Raw genomic sequence first — 27,635 nt, 5'->3', positions numbered from 1 at the left:
AAAAACGACCCTTCGTTAACGTACAAAATACATTTTTTAGTCGGAAAATCCTCAGATCAGAAATTCCTTAAAATTAATCATCATAAAACACGAATTCATTAGGGTTTTTTTTTCTTTCAAAAACTAAAGTTTATCGTTTTTAAAAGCTCAAAAAGAGTGGTTCGTTTTTAAAAATGATTAACAACCCATATGTATAATTGCACATTATAAATATGCAATATTGTATTAAGATTAAAAGTTTCAGAAATAGAAATAATCCATGATTTGACAGACGTTAAAGCAATTACTTTAATTAGAGAGCCAGAAATTATGAAGATTTTAGGCGATCATTTGGATTTTGAATAGGTAAGAATGTAACTAGTTAAGATATACAACAGTTGGTTTTAACAAAACCAATAATTTTTCAATATCCAAATAAATAATTATTTCATAACTTTGTAACGAAGAGAAACAAGACCCAGGAATTATAAAATTCTATGGTTTCTAGAAAAGATAGAGTTCTGAATAAAGAACTCTTACTTAAACATAGGGACAAGGCCAAAAGTATGAAAATTACGTAGGGACGACTTTAAGATCTCGTAACTCCTCAAAATGGAATTTTGCTCCAAAAAATGTGACTTTTTGTTTGAAACTTTCCTCCCTAAAAGCATATCATCAGAAAAAGGAGCTTTGCTTGAAAATATGAAAGATTTTTATCTTCACTAAATTTTACTTTAGTTTAAAGTTAATTACTGTAATCTCTTGTTGAGGAGTTATTGAAAGTAAAAAAAATAAAAATTTCCAATGTAGCCAGATACAATAGTTTTTTTCATAATTGTTTTTCCCAATAAATATGGTGTTCAAGTTAAAAAAAAGTAAAATAACAATCATCATAACAGTAAATAGACCATTAATTGAGTCTTTGCAACCCAATGTCTTAGAACTTAGATATTTTAAATATCAAATAATCAAAGTTTGAAATATTGAAGGTTTACAAGGTTATAAAGATACAGGAATTAGAAAATTTGAGTTCTAAGATAAATGCAATTTTATTTTCAACAATGACCAACAAAGTTTAAAAAAGAGCACTTACTGTATATTAAAGGGAGTGACGGGCTTGATAATGACAATGTATTTGAGCTGGGAGTACAGTCTTTGAATTGTCCAACCTGGAGGTTGGATTTGGAAAATGGACTTTTTCAAAATTGTTTTGATAACGACGACGAAGACATGCAGCACAATATTGTTATCAGTTTTTTGTTAAGCATTTATTTGAACATGTATTTAATAGAAAGATTGATCCAATTATATCGATATCAATTGATTGATGTCTAACCTTGACATTTACTGTTTCCATCAGTTCTCTTAAATGTATATTAAATTTATCAGAGCCTGAAATTTAAAAGCTTAACCCCGGGTTTTAATTTCTTAAACCCGGGTTTTAAAACTTTATCTTAGACCCCACTTCAGAATCAGATGAGAACAGCTTTTGTCACATGATCGACAGATTCCTGCCCTTAACCCGACTAAAAGAGTTGATGAAATGAAAATAAAACCAATCTTGGCTGGGTTTAGTGGAAAATCTTTCTCAATGTTTCGATATTGACTCTTATTGTTTTTATGTCCCGAAATTTTTGATCTTTTTTCTTGGGCTCAGGCCAGACTAAATTTGTGTAAACGTAAGGTTGGAAGGATATGGGGTTGTGTACACATTTGACTGTGATGCACAAACACCTGGAACTAGTTTTATCAAAATAATAACACAGATTGAAAACTAAAGTCGGGAAAACAGCACGTCAAACTAATGTAAATTCACGTCAAGCTAATGTGAATTCACGTGAAACTAATGTAAATCCAAGTCAAACTAATGTAAATTCACGTCAAGCTAATGTAAATTCACGTCAAACTTATGTAAATCCACGTCAAACTAATGTAAATTTACGTCAAACTGTGTCTATACATTCTTTGGAATGTATAATTTATCCAAAGAAATTTACGTCAAACTAATGTAAATCCACGTCAAACTACTGAAAATTCACGTCAAACTAATGTAAATTCACGTCAAACTAATGTAAATTCACGTCAAACTAGTGTAAATTTACATCAAACTAATATAAATTGCTCGTAAGAAATCTTTCATGTTTGCAATCATTACTTCTCTTATTCAAGAATTATTATGAGTAACAAAAAAAATTTAAATTTCCAATATATAGCAAGATAAAATAGTTTTTTCGTAAAATCAAAACTAGAGGTGTCACGAGGTCACAATGTCGCACCATTGATGTTGCACAAATTCTGGTTTGCATGGGCAATTAAGAGAACTTCCAAAATTTCAAACTTTATTATGTTAAAGTATTTTTTTAACTTTGCAATAGTTTGTTCCTAAAATCCGAAAAAAAAATCCAACAACGATCTTTACAACACGTTCGTCCGATTTTGGATCGTTTTAGGTCAATTTTTCAATATTTTTCTGCCAAAATATGACATAGTGTAATAAAAGTAAATGTTTAAAATACAAATAAAAAAAACATTAATTTTCATTTTGCCAAAATTTGACTCTAAAAAAAACCGAACTGAAGGGACATCACTAGTTCTAATACAGTCACAGTTTGATTTAACGAACATAATTCTTCTGTACATAACATAAGCAAAACTGGTTCTTAAAATGAATATGATAATTTCTTGTTAAATGAAATCTTAAATGTTTTCAATAACAAATTTTCTTTCAAAAGAGCCACTGATTAGAAAAAAAGTTTTGATTTCGCCAAAAGTCACCATGAATTTTGTTAAAAGCACAGATTATTAAAAAATCAAGTTTTAAGCTATCGATTGTCGATTTAAAAACAAATTTTTAATATCGGTTGAAAATATAAGTATTTGACCCTTTTTTGCTTTTAATATTAATCCATGACGTAATTCCCTGCTAAAGTCAATGTTCAACAATCAACATAGAAGTACGTTTTTCTTTAAAAACAGAAGTTTGGACTAATTAAACGCATTTGATTTTCGAAACATTTAAGGACTAAACATCAGTTTAATCTTACTAGAGAAGAACATTATGAACTAACTCTTATTAAAGGGAACGTCGGCAAAATTTAACGTGACACTACATTTAAAGGGTTACATGCCCAGTTAGCAACGGCAACCATTAAACGTTTATTTGAATAATAATTAGAAAGTTATCATTGTTTTTCTCTTATGAAAAATAATTGTATTCCTTTATTCTGCTACAAAAATGTCCCCTATTTTACAAAAGCTTTAGTTAAAAAATGTACAATTTTGCTCTTGTATAAAAGGGCCTGGTAAAAATTGGACATACTTTTGAAATGACCGTCCAATTGAAATTTCTTCATCATAACCTTTGAAAGCTATTAACCAAGAGAACTTTGTCAAATGTTCAAAGTAAATTATTGAAGGTTTTTAAATAGATCGCTGTAAATATTTAGTCAGATCTTTAGACTACTGTTACAAAATCTGTTCTCCAATAAAAAAAGACATATCACGCAAATCTAGCTAGATCTTAGTATGTCCGGGCCAAAACATATGCAACATTTAGATTTTATTCAAAATCCATTAAAGAAAGCGCAAGGAACCATACATGCTTTTCATATTTACATTTTAAAGGGTGAAAAGGGTTTCGAAACTGACTTTTAAACACCGACATCTTAATAAGCATGATATATTTCAGATCCTGGGTCCTGAGCTATGGTTGAAGACGGATATGGAGAAATTGGACGCAAATCTGCACACTTCCAGGGCAGTGGCAGTTTATATATTCATATGTTCATATAATAGAGGTATTAGGGTACATAGAGTAGCAGTTAATTTATTCATAGAATATAGATGTATTGAGATACATAGAGTACATATGTGATAAAGCAGAATCAAATATATATAGGTGTATATTTATATAACCGTATAACATTTTTAACAGCTATCAATCTTTCTCACTGACTCAGCAATAAAATGTGCACAAGGTGTTTGTTCAAAATCAAATTTATTGGGGGTCAATAGGGGGTCGCATTTGGTTGATGGGGGGGGATGTGTATTCCAAAATACGACACAGTCCCCTCTTCTTTGTTTCATAGCTATTTCATCTACAGCATAGATTGTAGTAAATTATCATCATTAATCATTACCAGCTTGGGAACCCAGCGTAGTCTGGAAATCTATTTTTCAAGTCAATCTAACAATATTTCGATTGTTTTAACGATTCACACTCACACAAATAAAATTTGAAGAAAATCAGTCAAGGGGTTTATAGTTTCAGACTGTTCTTAAAGACAACTTTTACTTTTACTTCACTTACTCAGATTAGTCTTTTACTTTACTTACTCAGATTAGTCTTTTACTTTACTTACTCAGATTATTCTTTTACTTTACTTACTCAGATTAGTCTTTTACTTTACTTACTCAGATTATTCTTTTACCTTACTTACTCAGATTATTATTTTACTTTGCTTACTCAGATTATTCTTTTATTTTACTTACTCAGATTTTGTTTTAACGATTCACACTCACAAACAAAATTTGAAGAAAATCGGTCAAGGGGTTTATAGTTTCAGACTGTTCTTAAAGACAACTTTTACTTTTACTTCACTTACTCAGATTAGTCTTTTACTTTACTTACTCAGATTATTCTTTTACCTTACTTACTCAGATTATTCTTTTACTTTACTTACTCAGATTATTCTTTTACTTTGCTTACTCAGATTAGTCTTTTACTTTACTTACTCAGATTAGTCTTTTATTTTATTTACTCAGATCAGTCTCTTACTTAACTTACTCAGATTAGTTATTTTTATTTTACTTACTCAGATCAGTTTCATACTTAACTTTACTTAATCAGATAAGTCTTTTAATTTACTTACTTAGATCAGTCTCATACTTAACTTACTCAGATTATTCTTTTACTTTACTTACTCAGATTATTCTTTTATTTTACTTACTCAGATTATTCTTTCACTTTACTTACTCAGATTAGTCTTTTACTTTACTTACTCAGATTATTCTTTACTTTACTTACTCAGATTATTCTTTTACTTTGCTTACTAAGATTATTCTTTTACTTTACTTAGTCAGTTTAGTCTTTTACTTTACTTAATCAGATAAGTCTTTTAATTTACTTACTTAGATCAGTCTCATACTTAACTTACTCAGATTAGTCTTTTACTTTACTTACTCAGATTAGTCTTTTACTTTACTTACTTATATCAGCCTTTTTCTCTTCACTTACTCAGATTAATCTTTTACTTTACTTACTCAGATTTATAGTCTTTTACTTTACTTACTCAGTTTAGTCTTTTACTTTTCCTACTTTGATTAGTCTTTTACTTTACTTACTCAGATTATTCTTTTACTTTGCTTACTCAGATTAGTCTTTTACTTTACTCACTCATATTATTCTTTTACTTTTCTTACTTTGATTAATCTTTTACTTCACTTCTAGTGAAGTTTTTGTGTTATGTTCCTCGCTTGTACATAAAATATGGTTACACCAATCGGAATCTAGTTCTATGAATGAAGTTAATTTTGTTTTACTTTTCATGAAAATTTTATCAGGGTTTATTTATCTTTTTCTTTTTAGTTCCACAACACTTAATTCACTAAAGAAAGATATTGCGACATTAATGTGACAACTTGTGCCCTGTAAGCTCCTAAAGATTGTCAAGTACAATAGATGGCAATATAGAAGTTGTACAACCTCAGTACAGCTTCTGACGTCACAAGTGTCAATGCAGTTTTTGTGTTCGACAAAATCATTAATAATAGTGATAAATTTAGACTAAGTGCTTATCTTACAGTGAAATAAGTGCAGTTTTATGTGTTCTTTATTTTCTGTTTTTTACACATTTCTATTCAGTCTTGGAAAGCAAAAAATATATGTTATGTTTTGGTAACTTTTACGTCTTCTCTGTTAACAATGTACATAAAGATTTTTGCTACTGTGATTAAGGGAAAATGGTATGAACGGGAAAGTAATTATAAATTGAAATCATAATAAATTAACGCAAGCTACTTAATTTTTAAATGCAAAGATATAACGTATACATTTATGTTGTCCCACTAAAATACACCTTAATGGAGTGGGGGGGGGGTCGGATTAAATATAAACATGGGAGTGATGATTTGTACTTTACAGACTATACGCATTTATTAAATGTTCTTGCTCTAAAGATTTAAGTTGTTTTTTAGATAATTGATATTCAATACATTTAAAGGTTTCAGTGAATATCTGTTTTCTTCCAATATTTAGATAATCTATAATTAATCAAAGTAGCGTATTACAGTTCAAAATTGATTTTTTCTTTTTTTTCAAATATATTAACATGTTTGATAGGTCTTATTTTAAATTCAAATCTGACATGGAACCCGTTTTGTAGAGCTGACATCAAATATAACAGAATTTAAAAGAAAAGAAAGATTACATAAACTGCACCAAGGAATTGAGTCTTCATAGCCACAAACTCTGATTTTCGAATTCATATATCTGTGCAACCCTAGATATTTAAAGCTATTAATTCTGTTAGATCAGTAAGTTCAAAATATGAAAGGTTTATACTATCAGGTTACAAAGTTATAATATTTTAACAGTTTGATAATATGACAAAGTTCCAATTCCTTTCATTGTTACCTAGGTACTTTCTTCTTAGAATAAGAGATTTAATTTTGTCCCGAGCTTTAGCGAGATACAAATATAATCTAAAAGGGCAAGATCCTTTTAATGGCTATTTCTAGATCAAATAAGCTTTGAAACAAAGCAGAAGTCAAAATATTAAGTTGATTTTAATTTTATTTTCATTTCAATTGAAAAAAAAAAATTTGAAATATCCTAAATTTTTGGAGAAAATCCGGAAACCAATCAAAACTGTATAGCACACGTGTTATAATGTGAGGAAGAATGATTAAGTACACATTAGTTTCATAAACATTTACATGACTGTCTAGATGTCTAGCTGTGAAGTTGTGAGGAGGGGGGGGGTAAACTTTATTTAACATCTATATTTATTTGACTGTGTATAAACGAAACACTAACTACAACAAAGTGCTTCCTGTCTGTATCCACATATTTTCAGTCATATTTTTATCTCTCATTCAAAATTATTTAATTACCATATATATAGCCCAACAAAAATATCAAAAGGGTTCGAAAGTTAAGGCTTACTTGATTAATAACCAGGACCTAGTTTACCGTGTAGGGCACTGTGATCTTGCTTGCTTGATTACACTTAGCAGTGCAGACTGAATGCATCTAAGGTGTATGTTTTACCGGCTCGGTAATGTCCTCCAATCCCGCTATATACGCCCCTGCTTAAGATAATGAGATGCGTTGTCAATTCTGTGAAATTTATCAATTGGTTGAACGGTTATTTGGAAATATTTTTCAAATTTTTCAAATTGAGGGGTTGGATTTCAAAGGATTCAATTCTTTAGAATTGTTTTGTTTTTCTTCACATTCAACGTCCAGGAATTCTTGCTTCGAAGAAACAAATATTTTCATCTATTCTTTTATTAACCTTTCTTAGAAACAGTCTTTTACTTAAAAGTTCAATAAAGGGACTGTTCATCCTTTTTTAATCGATATATTGTAAACAACAGTTTTGGAAATTTAAATAATAGAGGGAAAGTCTGAAAATTTCCTTCTGAAATATAAATCTGCAAACCAAAATTGAAATAAATCAATTTTCAGCGGATACACTTCTATATGCCGAGTCCATTAGCGCCTGATCCAATCAGGGTTCAGTCATGTGTTTGTTGTCTATTCTGTATCAATAGAAATAGTATGGCGGTAACATTTAGCTTTCTATCTATCTCATTATCCGATTAGAGTTATGAATTCTTCAATTGGCGCTATCAGTAAATGGAAATATTTACTTCTGCTGAAACTATAATGATATATATTAGGTAGAACTTTCAGAGTGATGCAATAATAGGATAGGTAGGAATATTACGTTTATCCTTGATCAGACATAGATTTTAAGGGTACCGTTGTGAATCCGACATGGAGGGTCACTTGAAATTACCTCTCCCTCAGTTCATTGAACCTTCTATTTTCTCCTTTTAGAGATCACATTTATCAAGAATAAAACCAAAACTCTTATTAAATACGTACTACTTGAAAATGATTGTTAAAAAGGTAAACACTGAACAATCCTTTTAGCATAATACTTTTAAACTCATAACTTAATTATTGTAATTAAGTACATCGATTTGGTATTGTTTTAGACTCTGTTAATAAATAAAGAATTCTTAATGACATGCAAAACGTATTAAAAGTTGAAACCAAACATCGCAAAAAAATATTTTTCACTTTTCTAACAATTGAATTAATATCCTTATCATATCCTTATACCCTTTAGGGTGAAATTCATAATTCTTTAAGAAGTCAAAAATTAATCAAAATTAGACCAAAGTTGGTCTCTGTTTTGTAGCAGTTGAAAGCAAGATTGAAAGATGGTTTTCAAGTTTCAAACTTTTGTTCCCTAGGATATCTATTGATAACTTGATGACGTTCTTTCTTCCTTCACGTCACTCATTTTTAAATTTAACTAGAATTGAGATTTTAGATATAGCATGCTTTCATTATACGGTTCAATACTATACCTGCTTTCCGTATACATGATACATTTATTAAATGCTGAGTGTTCGTGTACAATGAAAGGGGAATAGGTTGATACCGATTTAAAATCAATTTTACAACAACCTAGCTATAAGGAGAAAACGGTTAAAAACTTCTCATGCCGAAAAGCGTAGCAACCTTTATAAGTCATAATATCTGAATTTTATGTAATTTATATGTAATCAAATTATCTATAGGGCACATCAATGTAAAGTAAAGAAATTGAGTCTTTGTCACTAATTTAAAGTTTTTAATATTGTAATGCACTGCAGCTAAGGATTAAAAAAATCAGAATTTGATCAACATTTTTAATATTTTATTGGAGAGCTAAATAAGAACAATAATGTTCAAAATATCTAATATGTTATCAAATAAATTTACTTTTTTCATCCTTGAGCGTAAAATGAAAAGTACAGGAGCTACGAGGTCTCAAAGTCGTTCCAGTGATATTACATACCTTCTATTTCTAGAGGGGGGGGGGGCGCTCTCATCTCCCAATGCTTGAAATTATATGTAAACAATTAAAAAAATGTAAGCTAATATCGCATCTATAGTATTGAGAATACAGCACTTTTTTACGTGTACGTGGCAAATTTTACTTGACCAAAAACCTTCAAAATGGTTCACTGAATTTCTGAAATTAAGATTTTTTTATTTCTAGAGGGGGGGGGGGCGCTCTCATCTCCCAATGCTTGAAATTATATGTAAACAATTTAAAAAATGTAAGCTAATATCGCATCTATAGTATTGAGAATACAGCACTTTTTTACGTGTACGTGGCAAATTTTACTTGACCAAAAACCTTCAAAATTTAAAAGTATCAAAAAGCATAATTTCAAAAGCCTGGTTCACTGAATTTCTGAAATTAAGATTTTTTTAAAACGCTAGCTTGAAGCTCTTTATTGCTTATTGCTTTTTATAACGTTCTATGACGCACGTCATCTTACATTCGCTGTCAAAAAAAGAATTGATTGATTCACAGTAATCCAAACGGTTGCAAGTTCTGCTGCAAAATGTGATCGGAATTTGACAATTACTTCTGAAAACTAGATCTTTAAAGCAAGTGTAGATCGACAATATGCATGTCTATTGTCTAGGACTGGTTTAGTAAAGTAAATCCCACAACGCCTTGGCACGACACTTAAAACTATACAAATTCATAGCATTCCGGATCTATATGGAATATCTCAAGGTTATAATGCAAGGAAAGTTATTTCAGAGGTGTACGCATCTTTTGTACCGCAGTGTACTGTCTCTGGGCGGTAATGTAAACACAAGACGGATGTCGTAGCCTGACATAGGATCCACCTTTCACATAAAAAATCAATGAAATATTCTGGTCATAGGAAACTATTATGTTAATTATCCAAATTAAATGCTTTTATCCTCTCCTCGGATACTAAACGAACACTGCAGATGTATCTATTCTTGTTTACAAATTCCGCCCAGAGAGAACTGGTTTCAATATGTATGCAGAGTATATGCAACTGCAATTAACTTTCCTTGCATTATAACCTTGGAATATCTATTCTATTCTTTATGTTTACTGGAAAAAGTAATAAGATATCATGTATCTACTCAATACTGGGTCCAATGGAAAAAAGTCTGATAATTCGCTGGAATTCTCATTTCTGAGATTGAATTCCATACATATTTATCTAATTATATTTTCCTCTGCATCTTATAACCCACAAAGTATATAACTTTACCCTATTCAGGCTGACGTCTGGTTTACCCAAAATAGGCTTGGGGGGAGGGGGGGTCCCGGTCCTAGGGACCCCCCTGTATATCCTAAATGTGATACAAATCTATAAGATTTGATACATTATTGGAAAGCCCTTGGGCTCTACTTAAATAATCTGCCAAAAATTTGCAAATCAAGTTATTGAGCAAAAATGTGCAAAAACAAAGTGCGCGAAATATGATAAGTTATACATTTTTAAAAAGCTCTTGCCTCGGCAAATTCAAAAATGGAAAAATATTTGCAAAATTTTGAAAAACTAAATTTGTAATAAAGGAAAACTGAAAATGTACAAATTCTCTTTAAAAGCATCTTTGCAAAAATCTATGCAAAATTTCCTCGCAAAAATTGTGGAATTTGCTTTCTTTTGTTCAAGGCTTTCCAAAGAGCCATAAAAGTCTAAACCTAATGACCGGAAATGTGTCTAAATATTAATCTAGTCGAGTAAAAGTAAAATAAGGCATTCACTCAGAATGCCTGAGGACTCAGGCATTCACTCAGAATGCCTGAGAACTCAGGCAGTTGGTATAAAAGCTCCGCTTCAAGCCTAAAGTGAGGGGTATTTCCTTAGTTAGAAAAGTCAAAAAGTCGGTATAGGATTATTTACTCAGCCTTTTTCTTTCATTCCTGGTTTTTGGGGATTTTTTGTTGCGCAAAAATGCTTAAACCCATGCAAAAGTTTGCTGAATACGCAAGCAAATTTGAGCATTTTTACGCATTTTTTTATAAATGTTTTCTTTCGTAGGAAACCCTAGTTCAAACTCCTTTTGTAAAATTCCCCCTCCCACTTGAAGAATTCCCACTCCCGTAAGGAATTCCCCATTCTAACAGAATTATTTTGCTCTCTTGTTTATTTTCAACTTCCACTCGCAGATGTTCCTCGACCCCTCAGTAAAAATCCCCCTCCACTAAGGAATTCCCCATTCTAAAAGAATTATTTTGCTCTCTGGTTTATTTTCACCTTCCACTCGCAGATGTTCCACGACCCCTCAGTAAAAATCCCCGTCCACTTCTCAGAATTCCCACTACCTTAGTTGAATTCCCCCTCCCCCTAGCTTAATCCCTCGTCCACTTTTCAGACTTCACTCTACGCTAGTTAAATTCCCCCTGACCTTTAAATAATTCCCTTTCCACTTTTCAGAATTCACCCTATATATACCCTAGTTAGATTCCCCATCCCTCTAATAAAATCCCCCTGTAGAATTGCCTTTACAATATCCCCCTTCCTGCCTGACTGCATGACAATATCCTGACTTGTTCATCTCTAAGTAACGAATATTGATTATAAAACTATCTTTAGAGATTAGATGATGGTGTCCAAAAATAGTTGTTATACGCTTAAAACTATATATCTGAATAACGTAACACAACTAAAATATGAAAAAAAAACCATTATTTTATAGACCGTTTCAAAAGGCTTAAATCACACAACAAAGAAAAAACTAAAATATGGACGGTGGACACCCTTGATTTTAAAAATAGAGTAATCGGATGAATTATTTAAAATATCCGAAAGTGCGCACGGTCCGTACAGCTGATGTACATTGTGCAACTATTATTAGCGTGATTTTTTGTGGCTAGTTGATTTGTAGATTGCAAGATGATCAGAGATTGGAATTTGTGTATGGAGTCTTGTCAAGCTTTAACAATTGAGCTGGATTCTCGATATCCAATGTGGGTACTTTTAAACTTTGAGGATAAATACTTGATTCCTCAATTTAACTTATCCTTGCAGGGTATGACCACTATAGAAAACCGAAGAGGAATTAAATCAATCGGAAGATTGTGTAACCACATACATTTTTAAAATGTGAGGGAAAAAAATTTGGTTCTAAACTGAGAAGAATCTGTTTTTGTTTTGTTGTCAAATTGTGTTTTTCTTATCCTGCTGTAAGATAAGTACTCAGGAGAAAACTAGAATAAGGAAAATTTATTTAGAAAAATAAAAAAATTTAATTTTATTTCTGAGGGCGCCGTTTACCAAATTGAAGTTTCTTAATTTACTAATTTATTGATTTTCTAATTTATCTTTTTACTAATTTAGAAAAACTTTGGTTAGGTCGGGTTTCGATAAAGACCGGCCATGACATTTGAAAAATTATTCTGGGGAGCAAGAAATTGAATGAAACTAATTATAACATCAGTTCATCAAAACAAATTAGTATCAATCTAATGTACAGTGATAACCAGAAAACTCTGGAATAGAAAGTCGACTTTTAAAATCAATAGTTGAATGCAAATGTAACTCTGCAATTGTGCATTTAAACAGACCCATTTCACAAAATAAGTGATTTAATAACAATTTAATATCAATAATAATTTGCTGGGTAACAACATCAAATTCACTTCAGTATAGCTTTAAAGTCGTCTTCCAATTCTACAGTTCTATGCAATCTACATTGTTGTATGTATTAACTTATTGTCTTATCTATGTCTAAGTCCCAGACGTATACAGTTTAGATGTAACACGAGATTGTTTCNGGGGGGGGGGGGTAATTTATTCCCTTTAATACTAATGAGACACTCTTGGTCAAAGTTGTATAATTTTGTTAGTTACTCTTGATGCGCTCCAATTTACGGAAATAGATAAATACCCAATATGACGTCACTAATTACAGAGGCGAGATTGACGTCATATTGAGTATTTATCTATCTATCTTAGGAGACGACATTTTCCGTACATAGGAGCCACTTTTGTATGCCGAGTTCATTTGCGCCTGATCCAATTAGGGTTCAGTCATGTTAAATATTCTGAACCAATAGAACTAGTGTGGCGGTAACATCTATCTTTCTATCTATCTCATTATCCAATCATTAGCATATAGAGATTTTAAAGTTCAACTTAATTTCTTTACAAATCTGCATAAAATCAACCCCCCCCCCCCCACCACGGTGTGGTATTTTAGGGGGGTTACTGGTTGTTGTCACAATACTCCTCTTAAAATGCATTTGTCTTGTGTTTCATGGTGAGTATGGTCAAAATGAATATGTTCTGATAATCTTTTCATTTACAAACATCACCATGTATTGATTTATAATGATTTCAATTTATATTACTTTTCCCGTTCATATATTTATCCTTGAATGGATCCTGTAAACCTGCAATATACTTAGATGTCGTCTTTGGTACAGGGAGCTATTTCGGAAGAAAAACATATATTTGATAACACAAGAAAGCACAGCGGTTTCGGGATAATCTAAATATATAAATAGATTCTAACATTTAAACAAATTAGAGACTTCTCTCAAAAATTTCCTAGGCGACCAAGCCTTATTTGACATAATTAAGAGACTTATGGAATAAAGTCATTTTGGCTGACCCCTCCAATACCCCACTGGGGGGTGGGGCAACATGCTTTGCATATTAAATTCGCATGATGTCGCTGCTCTTGAATATCTAAGATCAAGTATGTAAATTGTATAGTGGAGAAGAAAAGGATTAATTTTAAATATTCTGTTAAAACTTTTTATTTAACCAAAGTTTCTATACAAGAATGTTTAAATAAAAAAATTTACACTGAAAGGGAATGTAAGCATAATTTTAAGTACCCCTCATCACAAAGATGGTAATGCTCGATTTACAACGGTACCTTTAATAGCGTTGTCTGATCAAGTACAAGATTGGCTAATTGGTTCATTGGCTAATTGGTTCGTTGGTTAGGTTGGTTTATTGGTTAGGCTCCTCAACTCGGACTCAGTAGTCTCCAAAAATCATTAAGTAGATTTATTTCAAATCTGTAATAAATTGCAGGTGTTAAACATGAATAACAATATCTTAATATATGTACTTAAAATGTTAGATAAAATAGCTTACAAGTTTTATATTAAACATGAATGATGATATTCTAATGATATAATTTTCAAGTTTATAGAAGAAAATTTCGCTACATCAAATGATTTAGAACGAGCGTGCAAAAAATTAATAAATTTTCTTTTAAAGCAATGCTTATATTAAACATGAATGCAGAATATCAAATTCCGCCAGGAAGACGACATTTATAGCATACAAATGCCGCCGTGCCTTCTAGAAAAATTGCGCGACATTCAGATTTTATTTAACAAGCACTTGCAATTGGTTTAGCTTAGTTTAGCGCGCAAGCTATAGCATAACTTTCAGAGCGGAAAAGGCTAAAAATCAATATCGAGGTAAAAACAAAAGTAAAGGAAAGTATTTTTTGCATTTACATTTTTAAATGTTAGAATAACAGATACAAAATATACAATAAATTGATTTAGAAAAATTTCATTGGTACTTTATTGTCATTTATGTATTGATATATATGACAAAGACTCTATGATATGACTGTGCTAGAAGTTAAAATCCGTCAATTTTGATTTTTGACTACGTTCAAAATTTGGAATCTCCTTTCCAAGACGGTTCTTTTGATCTTGCACTTTTTAATTCATTTTTTCGACATTATCAGGATCGTAAAGGTATGTAGCTAAACAAATTTGTTTTGGATTAACCAACGAAGTTTGCGCAGTTTTAATGATGCCAACGTTGAAATGTAGTCGTTTTTAAAAAATATTTCAAAACTCCTTATACACCACTCCTGATGCCGAATCCATTAACACCTGATCCAATCAGGATTCAGTCATGTGTTTGTTGTCTATTCTAAACCAATAGAAATAGTATGGTGGTATCATCTATCTTTCTATCTATCTCATTATCCAATCAGAGTTATGAATCCTGTAATCATCGCTATCAGTAAATGGAAATATTTACTTCTACTGAAACTAAAGTGGCACGTGAAGGAGCTTATTCAGCCGCACTTATTATAAAGAACAAACAAATAAGCACTATGAAGGACAATTCACAATGAGGACGCACAGAAAATGCGACGCACTTTTCTTGTGAACCAGTTCAGGCTGAAGAAAAGTATTTTAACCACGGGTGTGTGGTTTAACCATGTGTCTGGCTATTCATAAAATCCGGCCTCAGAATTGATATACATCTACGATATTATTCATAAAATCCGGCCCCAGAATTGATATACATTTATGATATTATTCATAAAATCCGGCCCCAGAATTTATATACATTTACGATATTATTCATAAATATCCGTATCTTAGGAGACGACATTTTCCGTACATTGGAGCCACTCCTGTATGCCGAGTCCATTTGCGCCTGATCCAATTAGGGTTCAGTCATGTGTTTGTTATCTATTCTAAACCAATAGAAATAGTATGGCGGTAACATCTATCTTTCTATCTATCTCATTATCCAATCATAGTTATGAATCCTTCAATCGGCGCTATCAGTAAATGGAAATATTTACTCCTACTGAAACTATAGTGGAGCGCATCGAAAGTAACTAACCTTATTATAGAACAACCTTGCTCTGGGTTTATTCGGAGAGAAAGTTATGTTTATCACACACTTGTAGACTCTAATTTCCTTTCATGGTTTCATCTTACTCTAGGTATAGGTTATAATAGAAGGGTTCTCTCTACTGGAGACAAACGAATATTTATATTGCTTATTTCTTTATAGAACCTGTAACTTGTAAGTGCAATTTCAAGTGACCCTCTATGGAAAGATGGCAATGTCCGATTTACAACAGTACCCTTGAAAGCTTTTTCTGAACAAGTATTAATTGGATATCAATATGTTTTTATTTCTTTAAGCTATTTATTTTCATTTTCGATTTCTTCCCTATCTATCTATCTATCTATCTATCTATCTATCTATCCATCTAACTATCTATCTATCTATCTATTGAATTGCATATCTTTGTTTATAAGAAGCAAAGGAGAAATAAATTAACTCTTTTCGATTCAGAAAAACGACAGTTTCTTCCACAAATTTGATCAGATTAAGGTTTCAAGGGTACCGTTGTAAACCGGGCAAGGAACGTCATTTGAAATTTTCTTTTATAAGTTTGTTTGTCAATATTTGCGGAAAGGACAAACATCATTTAATTGACAATTCCTTGAAATAAGGGAAATGGTAACTTTCCTAATTGAGGATGAGAGATAGGGGTTGAGACAGAGGGGCTGGGGGCACTTTGGGGTATTTTAGGGGGGGGGATGACTGGTTTTTGTCACAATACTCCTCTTAAAATGCATTTGTTTTGTGTTTCATGGTGAGAATGGTCAAAATGAATATATTCTGATAATCTTTTCATTTACAAACATTAGCTTGTATTGATTTATAATGATTTCAATTTTTATTACTTTTCCCGTTCATATCTTTATCCTTGAATGGATCCTGTAAACCCGCAATATACTTAGATGTCGTCTTTGGTACAGGGAGCTATTTCGGAAGAAAAACATATTTGATAACACAAGAAAGCACAGCGGTTTCGGGATGATCTAAATATATAAATAGATTCTAACATTTAAACAAATTAAAGACTTCTCTCAAAAATTTCTTAGGCGACCAAGCCTTAAATGACATAATTNTTCTTGTTTACAAATTCCGCCCAGAGAGAACTGGTTTCAATATGTACGCAGAGGATACGCGACCGCAATTAACTTTCCTTGCATTAGTACCTTGGATATTACCGCCATACTATTTCTATTGGTTCAGAATAGACAACAAACACATGACTGAACCCTGATTGGATCAGGCGCTAATGGACTCAGCATACAGGAGTGACAGTTTTGGATCACCCAACGAAGTTTGCGCATTTTTAATGATGCCAACGTTGAAATGGAGGCATTTTTCAAAAATATTTATACACGTGAATAAACTTATTCGGCCGCACTAATTATAAAGCACAAACAAGGACGCAGTACGAAGGACAATTCACAATGAGGATGCACAGAAAATGCAACTTACTTTGTAACTATATTTAGCCTAGGGGATCAGATTTAATAAATAGCGAAAAGTAGCTGAACCAATTTTCTTGTGAACCAGTTCAGGCAGAAGATATTTTGACCACGTGTGCGTGGTTTAACCATGTGCCTTGGCTATTAATAAAACCCGACCTCAGAATTTATATACATTTACGATATTATTCATAAAACCCGGCCTCAAAATTTATATACATTTACGATATTATTCATAAAACCCGGCCTCAGAATTTATATACATTTACGATATTATTCATAAAATCCGGCCCCAGAATTGATATACATTTACGATATTATTCATAAATATCCGTTTTCCCCTCAAATCAAGACTTTAAGTTATATCCGAGCCGGAGATTGGAAAATTCGGCCAAAAAACAAGAATCCAGAGACTGGGGCTCAGGTTCGAAATCATGGCCACAAGATGCTAAAATTACGAATTAAAAATTTTTAAAATTTTCATGAAAAAAGATTAGTTTTTGAAATAGCATATACAAGATATTGAATATAATTTTCTTTCTTTGAAAGAGTTAGAAATGAAACATTTTTAATAAAAAAAAACATTAAATCCTTCTTTTATTTTTTGAGGAAATTGTCCAATATTCGCTTTTTTCTTTATTGCCACGAGTGTACATTTGTGTAATGTAAAAAGGTTTTCTTAGATTTAGTAAAAATAAACAACATTTTCAGATGACAACCCTCACTAATTAATTTCACTTTTATTTTTTATTTTTACAATTTCCAGACAAAATATATATCTTAAAGAGATCAGGAGGATTTTTATAATTTAGTGTTCGATAAAAAGGAACATATAGGCCATATTGATGTAAAAGATAAAAATAGTAATATTAATAGTAGTAATTATAGTAATAATAAAGTACATAATCAATGATACAAGAGCTGAAAACTTTATAATTTTGGATATCGAGATTATTCCTTGATCTCCTCTTTTTGTTAATTTTAAGATTATTTTAATCTTTAGTTTGTATGCCGGAAAGTTTCTAAATTTCAACCAATCAGAGTGGTATATGCAAAAGTCTGGAAATTTGAAATTTTGCGCGCCCTTTAATGAGAGAGCCCTAATTAATTAGAATCCAGTAGGGATATTCCGCAAGAGGGAACACGAGCGGATCAAACAGAAATCAAAAGTGTCCAAAGTGGATATTCAGATAAAGCGATCGGTATTAGGGGTATCTAATTCTGAAGTTTTTAGCTCAGGACATTTTACAATTTTACATTTTAAAGAACTTCAATTGTTTATTGTTTGTTGTCATTAACTAGAGCATTTTCAGAGGCGGGGGGAATATAAAAAAAACACCCCACCCCAAATTACCCCCATTAATTCCTAACAGTGAGTATGTATAATAAGAGAAAACAAAAGTCTGTTTCTGCTTGTGTCTGTTTGACGGTGTAGTGTATAGGATTAGGACAAGAATATAAAACTATTTTATTGCATATATAAATATATATTAACCATTATTCAAGGATTATTGTCTTTATATGAAATATTCACGTTATCCTCAAAGAAAGCTTAGAGAAAGGAATTCTCATAGAATACAAAATGCTTTTTATTGTGTTTTCTTGTAACTTTGTTTATTTCTTTATTGATTAAACTTTGTTCAGAATTGACCCAACGCCAAAACTTTAGTTTTGTGAATCTCGGAATTAATCATTGATCTACTTCGTATGCAGATCTACAAACTCATTTGATGCCTCTTCGATATACAGGCGTAGTGGTAATACGCTGAAAGGTTAACTTCAATTAAGGGATCTGGTATTGATCCTCAAATTTATAAGTGCCCACATTTGATATCGCGATAAAGCGTTAAGATCAAGATTCACAAGTTCCGTATCATGTGTTATCATGAACGCACACTTTTTTAATTTTGTCTGTTATAATATATTTTAAAAAGGCCCTGGTGCAAGTTAGTCAATGAAAGACCGAAAAAAATGAAGGAAAGCCAAGATAATTGAAACTTGCCTCAAACTCGATTTTTTAACGAGTTTTTTATGCCAGTTCATGACTAGCAATTTAAAGTCGACATTTTCTCGTCATTTAATATATAGTCGACTTTTTAGTTTTTACAAACTAGTTTTAAAGTGTAGCGGGAAACATCATCATATTGATAAGATTTGGTTTATAAGCTTCTAATAGAAACCAAGATTAAAACACCTAAACTAAAATATAAAATAACTTTAAAAGTTTGATGATAAATACAAATTCAAAATTATATTTTAAAACTTCTTATAGAATTAAGATTCTTTTGTCATTTTTCATAGTCTCTCTCTTTTTCAAATAAATTAATGGGAAATTTAATATCTTTATTTTTAATGGTTTAAGTGCTATGCAGGGTTGAAAAATGTTACAAAAAGCGATTTAAACTTTAAACTTTTAGAAATTACAGACATTTTAGTAGAGATGACGAACAAAACAGGTCACAAAGTCGTCACAATATTGTCGTATAAATCTGACCTTCTCCTTCTGTCTTGTGGATGAAGGGTGGGGGAGAGGGGAGTTGTTTCTCCGTCCTTTGCAGGGTTAAGCTTTCGTTCTTTACCATTCCTTTCCGTTTCTATAATTACATTTGATCCTATCTCTTGCTCATTCCCTCTCCTCATTCTTCCATGTTTAACCTCCAATCCATCCCTTCACATTAAATATACATCTAGATAGGACAGGGCATTGATGGTATTTTTCTAATTTGTTAAACATTGCTCTCAAATCAGGTAGTTTAGATGCACTGACGCGGACCGCTATGCCTTTTCTAAAAAGATTTACTAAACAGTCAGCTGTACCCGTAGCTGTATACTTTGAGTTAATCAATCAATAGTGCACTCCTGTATGCCGAGTCCATTAGCGCCTGATCCAATCAGGGTTCAGTCATGTGTTTGTTGTCTATTCTGAACCAATAGAAATAGTATGGCGGTAACATCTATATTTCTATCTATCTCATGATCCAATTAAAGTTATGAATCCTTCAATTAACAGTAAATGGAAATGCTTACTTCTACTGAAACTGTAAACCAGACCACCTAGTTTACCGTGGGAAAGTAAACCAGACCACCTAGTTTACCGTGGGAAAGCATCATTCATCAAGAAAATTATCAAAATTGTTGTTATCAATTTCAAAAAACATATCTTTGTTTGATTAACAAATTTGTCCGCTAATTTATCAATTCTGTCTGTTCATTCATGACAGTTTTCTTTTATCTTAAAAGAAGAATTTGTCCGATAGTTAACAAATCTATGGCCAGCCCTAAAACAGGATACGCCCCCCCCCCTCAACTCAACCTGGGATATTGTTTGAGAGGTTTTGGACCCTTACCTAGATCCCATACCTTGTCCAGTATACCACTGTCCATCCATCAATCTATACCTATACTATATATATATTAAGTTGTTGTCTTTGTTGGTTTGTAATTATCTCCGATCATAACTCCAGAACCCCTTTACAGAGTTGCCACAAATTTTGAGTGGAAAACTCGGGAAAACCACGGGAATGTTCAAAGCTTTGTTTTGAGATTCAAAGTTGAGTGGGTTATAATTTTGCTAAATTTTTTTTTGATGCATTGGGTATGGTCATAGAGAATAGAATATATAGAGAGGAATTTACTAGAAAAAAGTGTAAAACGGCCATTTTGTTGTACTGTTTCCATACTGCAGGTGTACTTCTCATATCCTGGTTTTCAAGTACCCCAGCAGATATATGGTTAAATGACGCCAAACAAATGAAAATAACAACATGAGGTTTGAATTGTAAAGACCAGCCTCAAAATCTTCAGGATAGGTTATTGCATACGCGGTAATTGTACAGCAGACAAATATTTCTAATATATGTATATATATAATGTATATATATACATTATATACTATATATATATGTGGATATCTATAATTTTACATTTCGATTAAATTTCACTTAAATTTCATCTTCTCCTGCAGGGACATATAGAATTTAGATCTATTTGCATATTTTTTTTCTGTTGACTAAGAATATTGTCAGCAGAAAATGATGACTTTCATAAACCTACATCAAAGACAGAGAATATGTCAGTGACAGACATTTATTCAGAACCTAGAATCATATTTATTATTAAATATTCATTCCAATATTACTTTGCTATTTTTTCTCATTATTTTATTATCCACTCATAAATAGAAACATATTGTAAATATCATGGACAAAGTTACCGAAATTTGAGTTTGTGTGGTTTTCCCGTTATTTATAAAATAGAATACGCTTCATGTCTGATATAAATATTATCTAAAAATTAAAATTTTAGGACATCATCATTCCTAAAATTGACCAATACTACTTATCTACCTATCAGGCGAACCGGAAACCGGGTTTTTAGAAATTTAAGGCTGAATAGATCAAGCGAAAAAATTGTCTTCAAAATACATCATTATGGGTATCAAAAGATCCGCCTTGAAAACATGAATTCAGAGTCTCAAAAAAATCATTTTTAAAACATCATAACAGAAAGTGACTTTTGGATTTTAGAAATGCTAAAAATCAATTGCGGGCACGGCTTTTAGACCTATGAGCCTGATATTCGACAAAAATTCTTATTTATATAATTACATGACATCTCAGGTTGAGGGGAGCTCCAATTATAAAAAATCGATCACTCTTAAAAACTAGATAGAAAGATAGAAAGAAATCTATATTTGACTAAATTGTTCAAAGATACCAAATACAGGTATAGGAACAATATGTACAGTTTTATTTAGCCAGGGCCTGTCTAACCATTGCTGGTTGTTTTGAATATGAGGCCCTTTTTGTTTAAGTCAGAAGTACATACTGAATTTAAATGAAACAAAATAAAACAAAAATAATTTAGACTAAAGGAAAGCAAAAAGAGATGGAGAAGTAGGAAAATATTTTTCAGGGCGAGGGCTCCAGAAGGGGGGGGGGCAACCGAGCACAGAAAAGTCTAAAAGATATGTTATAATAACACCAGGAGAAAGAGGTCACTCAAAATCTAAAATTACTGTAAATTTAGCGTGTTCAGATAATAAATTACAAGTTTTATAGTCAGAATTAAAAAGTACAGTCACTCAAAAAATATCTTAAATCTGTTGAATCTTAAAATTTAACAATAATACAGGAAAATTCTGGTGGCATTCTGAGCACGGGCAGCCGCAGTACATTTGAATTTCCGAGCCGGGTCAACCTTTCCCGTCCCAGTTTGTACTTCACCTATGCTCTATGGACAGGACTAACCGATGCAACAAGGTTGACGCGGTCAGACTTTATGCTTCATAAAGGTTCAATTTACTTTTACTAATGGGGCAGAGGTGCGTGTGAAATGTATAAAACAAAAAGCATATACAAGTAGATTATCAAAAAAGTCCTAGATTAATACTAGAAAGAGGGGACATACAGATATATTTATATTTATACTTGTATAATTTGATTGGATGGAAAACACAGAGAAGTAATTAACTAAAAGCCACAGAATATATGCATTGTTATGCATAATTACACATATATACTTCAGTAATTGTTTATTTTCAAAAAGTGTTTTTATCAAAATTTTATAAAATAATCGTTAACCATTCAATTTATCTTCGAAAATATAGCTCGGCTTCTCGAAAATAAAAAAATAATATTATTAAAGTAAATTAATTATGTATAAACTTTGAGCCAAATACAGTGTACACAATAAACATTGTAAAATAATCCGTTGCATACATTTATACAAAATACATTATATAACAAATACGAGAATTTTACATTCTTTTGGATTTGAAGCTTTACTGATGAAAATACCCACTATTTCAAGGATTACATGCCCAAAATGCAGTAGTACCCTGTAAACCTTTTACTGACCGAGAAAGATTAAGATATTTATAGTTTTCAGCTGGTAAATCATTGTATAATAAATGTATTCGTAAATCTTTACTTAGTACTTATATCACATATTTAAATGTATTATATTGTAAAGACTAAAAATGATTGTAAGAACTGTTGCCCCTGTAGACAACCAGACTAGTCTGTGATATCGACTACCAGTTCAACAGGATGCAGGTAGTCATTTAGTCTTTTCATCCCAACATTTTGTATCCATTAAAGCATTTCATTCCACCATCCTATATATCCAATTTAGCCAATCATCCCATTATATTCTACTCCTTTCACCCCTTTAGCCCATTATCCCCCCATCTTATAGGCCTTTAACCCATTATCCCATCATCTTCTGGTCCTTTAACCCATTATCCCACCATCTTCTAGTCCTTAAACCCATTATCCCATCATCTTCTAGTCCTTTAACCCATTATCCCACCATCTTCTAGTCCTTAAACCTATTGATCCACCATCATCTAGTCCTTTAACCCATTATCCCACCATCTTCTAGTCCTTTAACCCATTATCCCACCATCTTCTAGTCCTTTAACCCATTATCATCTAGTCCTTTAACCCATTATCCCACCATCTTCTAGTCCTTTAACCCATTATCCCACCATCTTCTAGTCCTTTAACCCATTACCCCACCATCTTCTAGTCCTTTAGCCCATTATCCCACCATGCATCTTCTAGTCCTGAAACCTATTGATCCACCATCTTCTAGTCCTTTAACCCACTATCCCACCATCTTTCAGTCCTTTAACCCATTATCCCACCATCTTCAAGTCCTTTAATCCATTATCCCACCCTCATCTAGTCCTTTAATCCATTATCCCACCATCTTCTAGTCCTTAGGCCCATTATCCCACCATGCATCTTCTAGTCCTGAAACCTATTGATCCACCATCTTCTAGTCCTTTAACCCATTATCCCACCATCTTCTAGTCCTTTAACCCATTATACCACCATCTTCTAGTCCTTTAACCCATTATACCACCATCTTCTAGTCCTTTAACCCATTATCCAACCATCTTCTAGTCCTTTAAACCATTATCCCACCCTCTTCTAGTCCTTAAACCCATTATCCCATTTTCTTCTAGTAAGGTAACCCTTTCATCCTACCATAGCTTTGAATCATTATAATTTATCTCAATATTTTTATCTCGGAATCCTAGGAATCCTGGACACCAAAAAAACCATCAAGGGTAATTGAATGCCTTAAATCATTGCTTGTGTTTATAATGTTACATAGACTAGCATAGACAAATAATTGTTTATTTTATATCAATATGCAAAACTTGAGATCCCATGCACTTCACATATCATATTTTATTGTTGTTATTATTGTAAATATTTATTCAATTTTCTGAAAGGAGTGTTGTTTACATTTCTCCCAGAAACTGCAGTACACTTTAAAAAAAATTATGAGTGTTTCTGGAGAATTTACATAAATTCTACTTGAATTGTTAATTTCAAAGCTTTTTATTATAATAAAGTTAGCAGTTTTCTAATTACGCTTTCATTATTGGTTGCTTAAGAAGTAGAGCAAGAGTATTTGGGTCAATCCATATGAAATCAGCCACCCCCTAGTTGGCACCATTTTAATTTTTTTAAATCTTTAAATGTTAAGAGACCTATGTGAGACATTACATAATCAGTAACTTTTAGACTCTGTTAACCTCCGTGTTCGGAGTACTGACGTCATGAACTTTGGACCTCTGCAAAGAGTTTGCACTTTTCAAATTGCCATAACTTTTTCTATTTGAGATATAGACGTAGTTTTTACATTATTAAATAGGTAATTAATTAGGCTTTATTTGTTTATTCATGAAATAATCGATAAAATATATGAATTTTAGCGGTTGATATTTTCAAATAAAAACATATTTTAAAAAACGAAAAGACATCGTAAACTTCGATTTTTTTTAATTCACAAAAAATATTCTCTTATATGTTGGAAATGCAGTGTAAAAATGTCAGGCTTGAGAAATTATTGGTTTTGTGAGCGTAATTCGCCGGTTTTCAGTGAGTTCTACCAAACCAACTTTCTCAATTAAAAAAATTATACCGTTTGAATACATAATATGTTAGGAATACACTATTCAAATTGCGAGATTGAAAACTAATTGATTAAGTAGCTTTGTAACAACCTCACTCCGACTTAAACTTAAACACAAGTACAAAACCTGTACAACAAAATCTATATAAATCTCTATAATCAAGGTTTGAGTTGAACTGATCTTTATTTAAAGAAATCATTATCTGCTCAGATCGGTGAGGCCGGTCATCGCGACAAAACATCAAAACATATATACACAAAGATAAAGTTAAAATACTATAGATCCAACATTTTCATAAGAGTTATGACAGTATTTCTGATCGTATTTTGTGGGTTTCTAATGTTTTCTGCAAAAACTGTTGAGCTAAATGTATAATGTTTCTCATAAAAACGCATTTTTAACCATTTTCTTTCAAGTAAACATTACAGTAAATAATATACGGTATGCTATAGTATGTATGCTATGTAATCTTTGTATTTCTTAACTACAATGTTAATAATAGATTCATTCGTCCAAAGTTCATGACGTCAGTACTCCAACACGGAGGTTAACAGAGTCTAAAAGTTACTGATTATGTTATGGCTCACATAGGTCTCTTAATATTTAAAGTTTGAAAAAAATCTAAGCTGGGGCCTACTGACTTTTGGAAAACTGGCTGATTTCAAATTGACTGACTGTGATTATTATTATCATTTTTTTTTATCCTGTATCATCATGTGTGTCCTGTTTTTCATATCCTGTGTCCTGTATCCTGTATCCTGCATCCTTTATCATGTATCCTGTATCCTGTAACCTGTGTCCTGTATCCTGTATCCTGTATCCTGTATCCTGTATCCTGTATCCTGTATCCTGTATCCTGTATCCTGTACCCTGCATCCTGTATCCTGTATCCTGTATCCTGTATCCTGTATCCTGTATCCTGTATATTGTATCCTGTAACCTGTATCCAGTATCCTGTATCCTGAGTTCTATATTGGTTCTCTTATTGATAAATATTTGATGTACCCTTGTGTTTAGGTTTTCTAGTCTTATATACAACTTCTATATCAATCTCAAGATATTAAGATATCAAGAAAAGGGGGTATTTTTGTTTAAGAATTGTTTAATTGAAGTCAAAGTTGACAACTAAATTTGCTGATTTTAATATCCCTCACACATAACAGTTATTGCAGAAATATTTAAATAAAATTTAACTCTTAAACATTATTTACCAAAAACTCACATCAATTATGATACTCAGTCATTTTAAATTGTCATGTTCAGTTGAACACCTTTTAACAGATGAACAGTATTCACACATACATTAGATAATTCGTCTGCATATTAAATTAATTTTTATATTTTAACAAGAATCATGAACCATTCATACTATATTACAGTATTACCCACAAAGGATGAAACAACAGCTTTCAACTTTCAAATCATTGAACATAATATCATTCCCAAATATATAAAGTTTTGCCCTGTGGTATAATTAATAAAAAAGTTATTAAGCATTTCTGATTTTTTTTAAACACCGAATTTCAGGTTGTCTTTTAAGTCTCATCCTTTGTGCGTATCACTGTATATTAATGATTCAACACTAAAGACTGACATATATGAAAATAGAAATGCAGAAAATCACTAATAAACTATTTATTTTATCAGTTTTCATACATATGATTTTTTAAATAATATATTAAGAAATTATTGTTTTACTGAGGTTATTTGCTAGTTTACCTTATCTATTTAATAACATGAAAATGAAAAATCGATTTTTATCGAACGAAAATTAAACGAAAATTTCGCGAAAATGGACGAAATTTTCGCAATGAGGTCAAAAATTTCGTCGAAAGTACATTGAAATTTGCGATAATTTTGAACGAATTTCATACGTTCATTTTCGCGAATTTCGTTCAACGAAAATTTCGATGGAAACCATAAGTGGCATTTTCGTTTCAAACCTGCGCCCTCAAAAACTTTGTTTGATCAAAATTACAAGAGATATTCATTTTTATTGTGTTTTTCTATAAATGTGACTTGCGGGTTGTTTGCAAACGTGCATTTCTCGCTGATAAGAAGCGATGGAGAAATTATCCGAATTACCACTTTTCAAGTCAGGAAAACGACAGTAACTTCCATAGTTTAGATCAGATTAAGGTTTCAAGGGTACCGTTTTGAAAATCGGGCTTTGGCATTTATGCATGAAATTATTATTTCTTCAAAGTTATGCTTACAGTACCTGCCCTCAAACGCCCTCAATCTTTTAAAAAAGGGTCAGTTGAATTAATGACGTGTACATTACAGTACAGTACTGTACAGTGTACAGTTGACTTAATTACGTGTACAGTACAGTACAGAACAGTACAGTACAGTGTAAAGTTGAATTAATGACGTGTACAGTACAGTACAGTACAGTGTACAGTTGAATTAATGACGTGTACAGTTCCTTTAAATTCCAATCTTTGATCCCTTTAATCCTTCCAAATCCTTTCAAAGGTTTGTTTTGATTAGGCTGACGGGTTTACTAACTTCTCGATGGTTCGAGGGGAGGGAGGGGGGAGAGGAGACTCAGATTCAGAAAACAGTATAAAGCTGAATGACAG

At 31.9% G+C, this 27,635-nt stretch overlaps 1 protein-coding gene across 1 annotated transcript; it reads left to right on the top strand.

Annotated features, from left to right (window-relative positions):
• Positions 1-238: 238 nt before the first annotated feature.
• LOC111714166 (potassium voltage-gated channel subfamily KQT member 5) lies at positions 239-27,635 on the top strand (the record flags this gene model as incomplete). The annotated part of the gene is given in 4 exon segments (XM_023489216.1): positions 239-345; positions 3,668-3,735; positions 23,126-23,173; positions 27,544-27,635. Coding segments are annotated over 3 exon segments (191 nt in total), but the record flags the coding sequence as incomplete, so codon positions are not given.

Source organism: Eurytemora carolleeae, unplaced genomic scaffold (assembly GCF_000591075.1).
Source record: "Eurytemora carolleeae unplaced genomic scaffold, Eaff_2.0 scaffold1111, whole genome shotgun sequence".
Lineage (NCBI taxonomy): Eukaryota > Metazoa > Arthropoda > Copepoda > Calanoida > Temoridae > Eurytemora > Eurytemora carolleeae.
The sequence above is the reverse complement of the archived record's forward strand: the minus strand, read 5'-3'. Positions and strand labels throughout refer to the sequence as shown.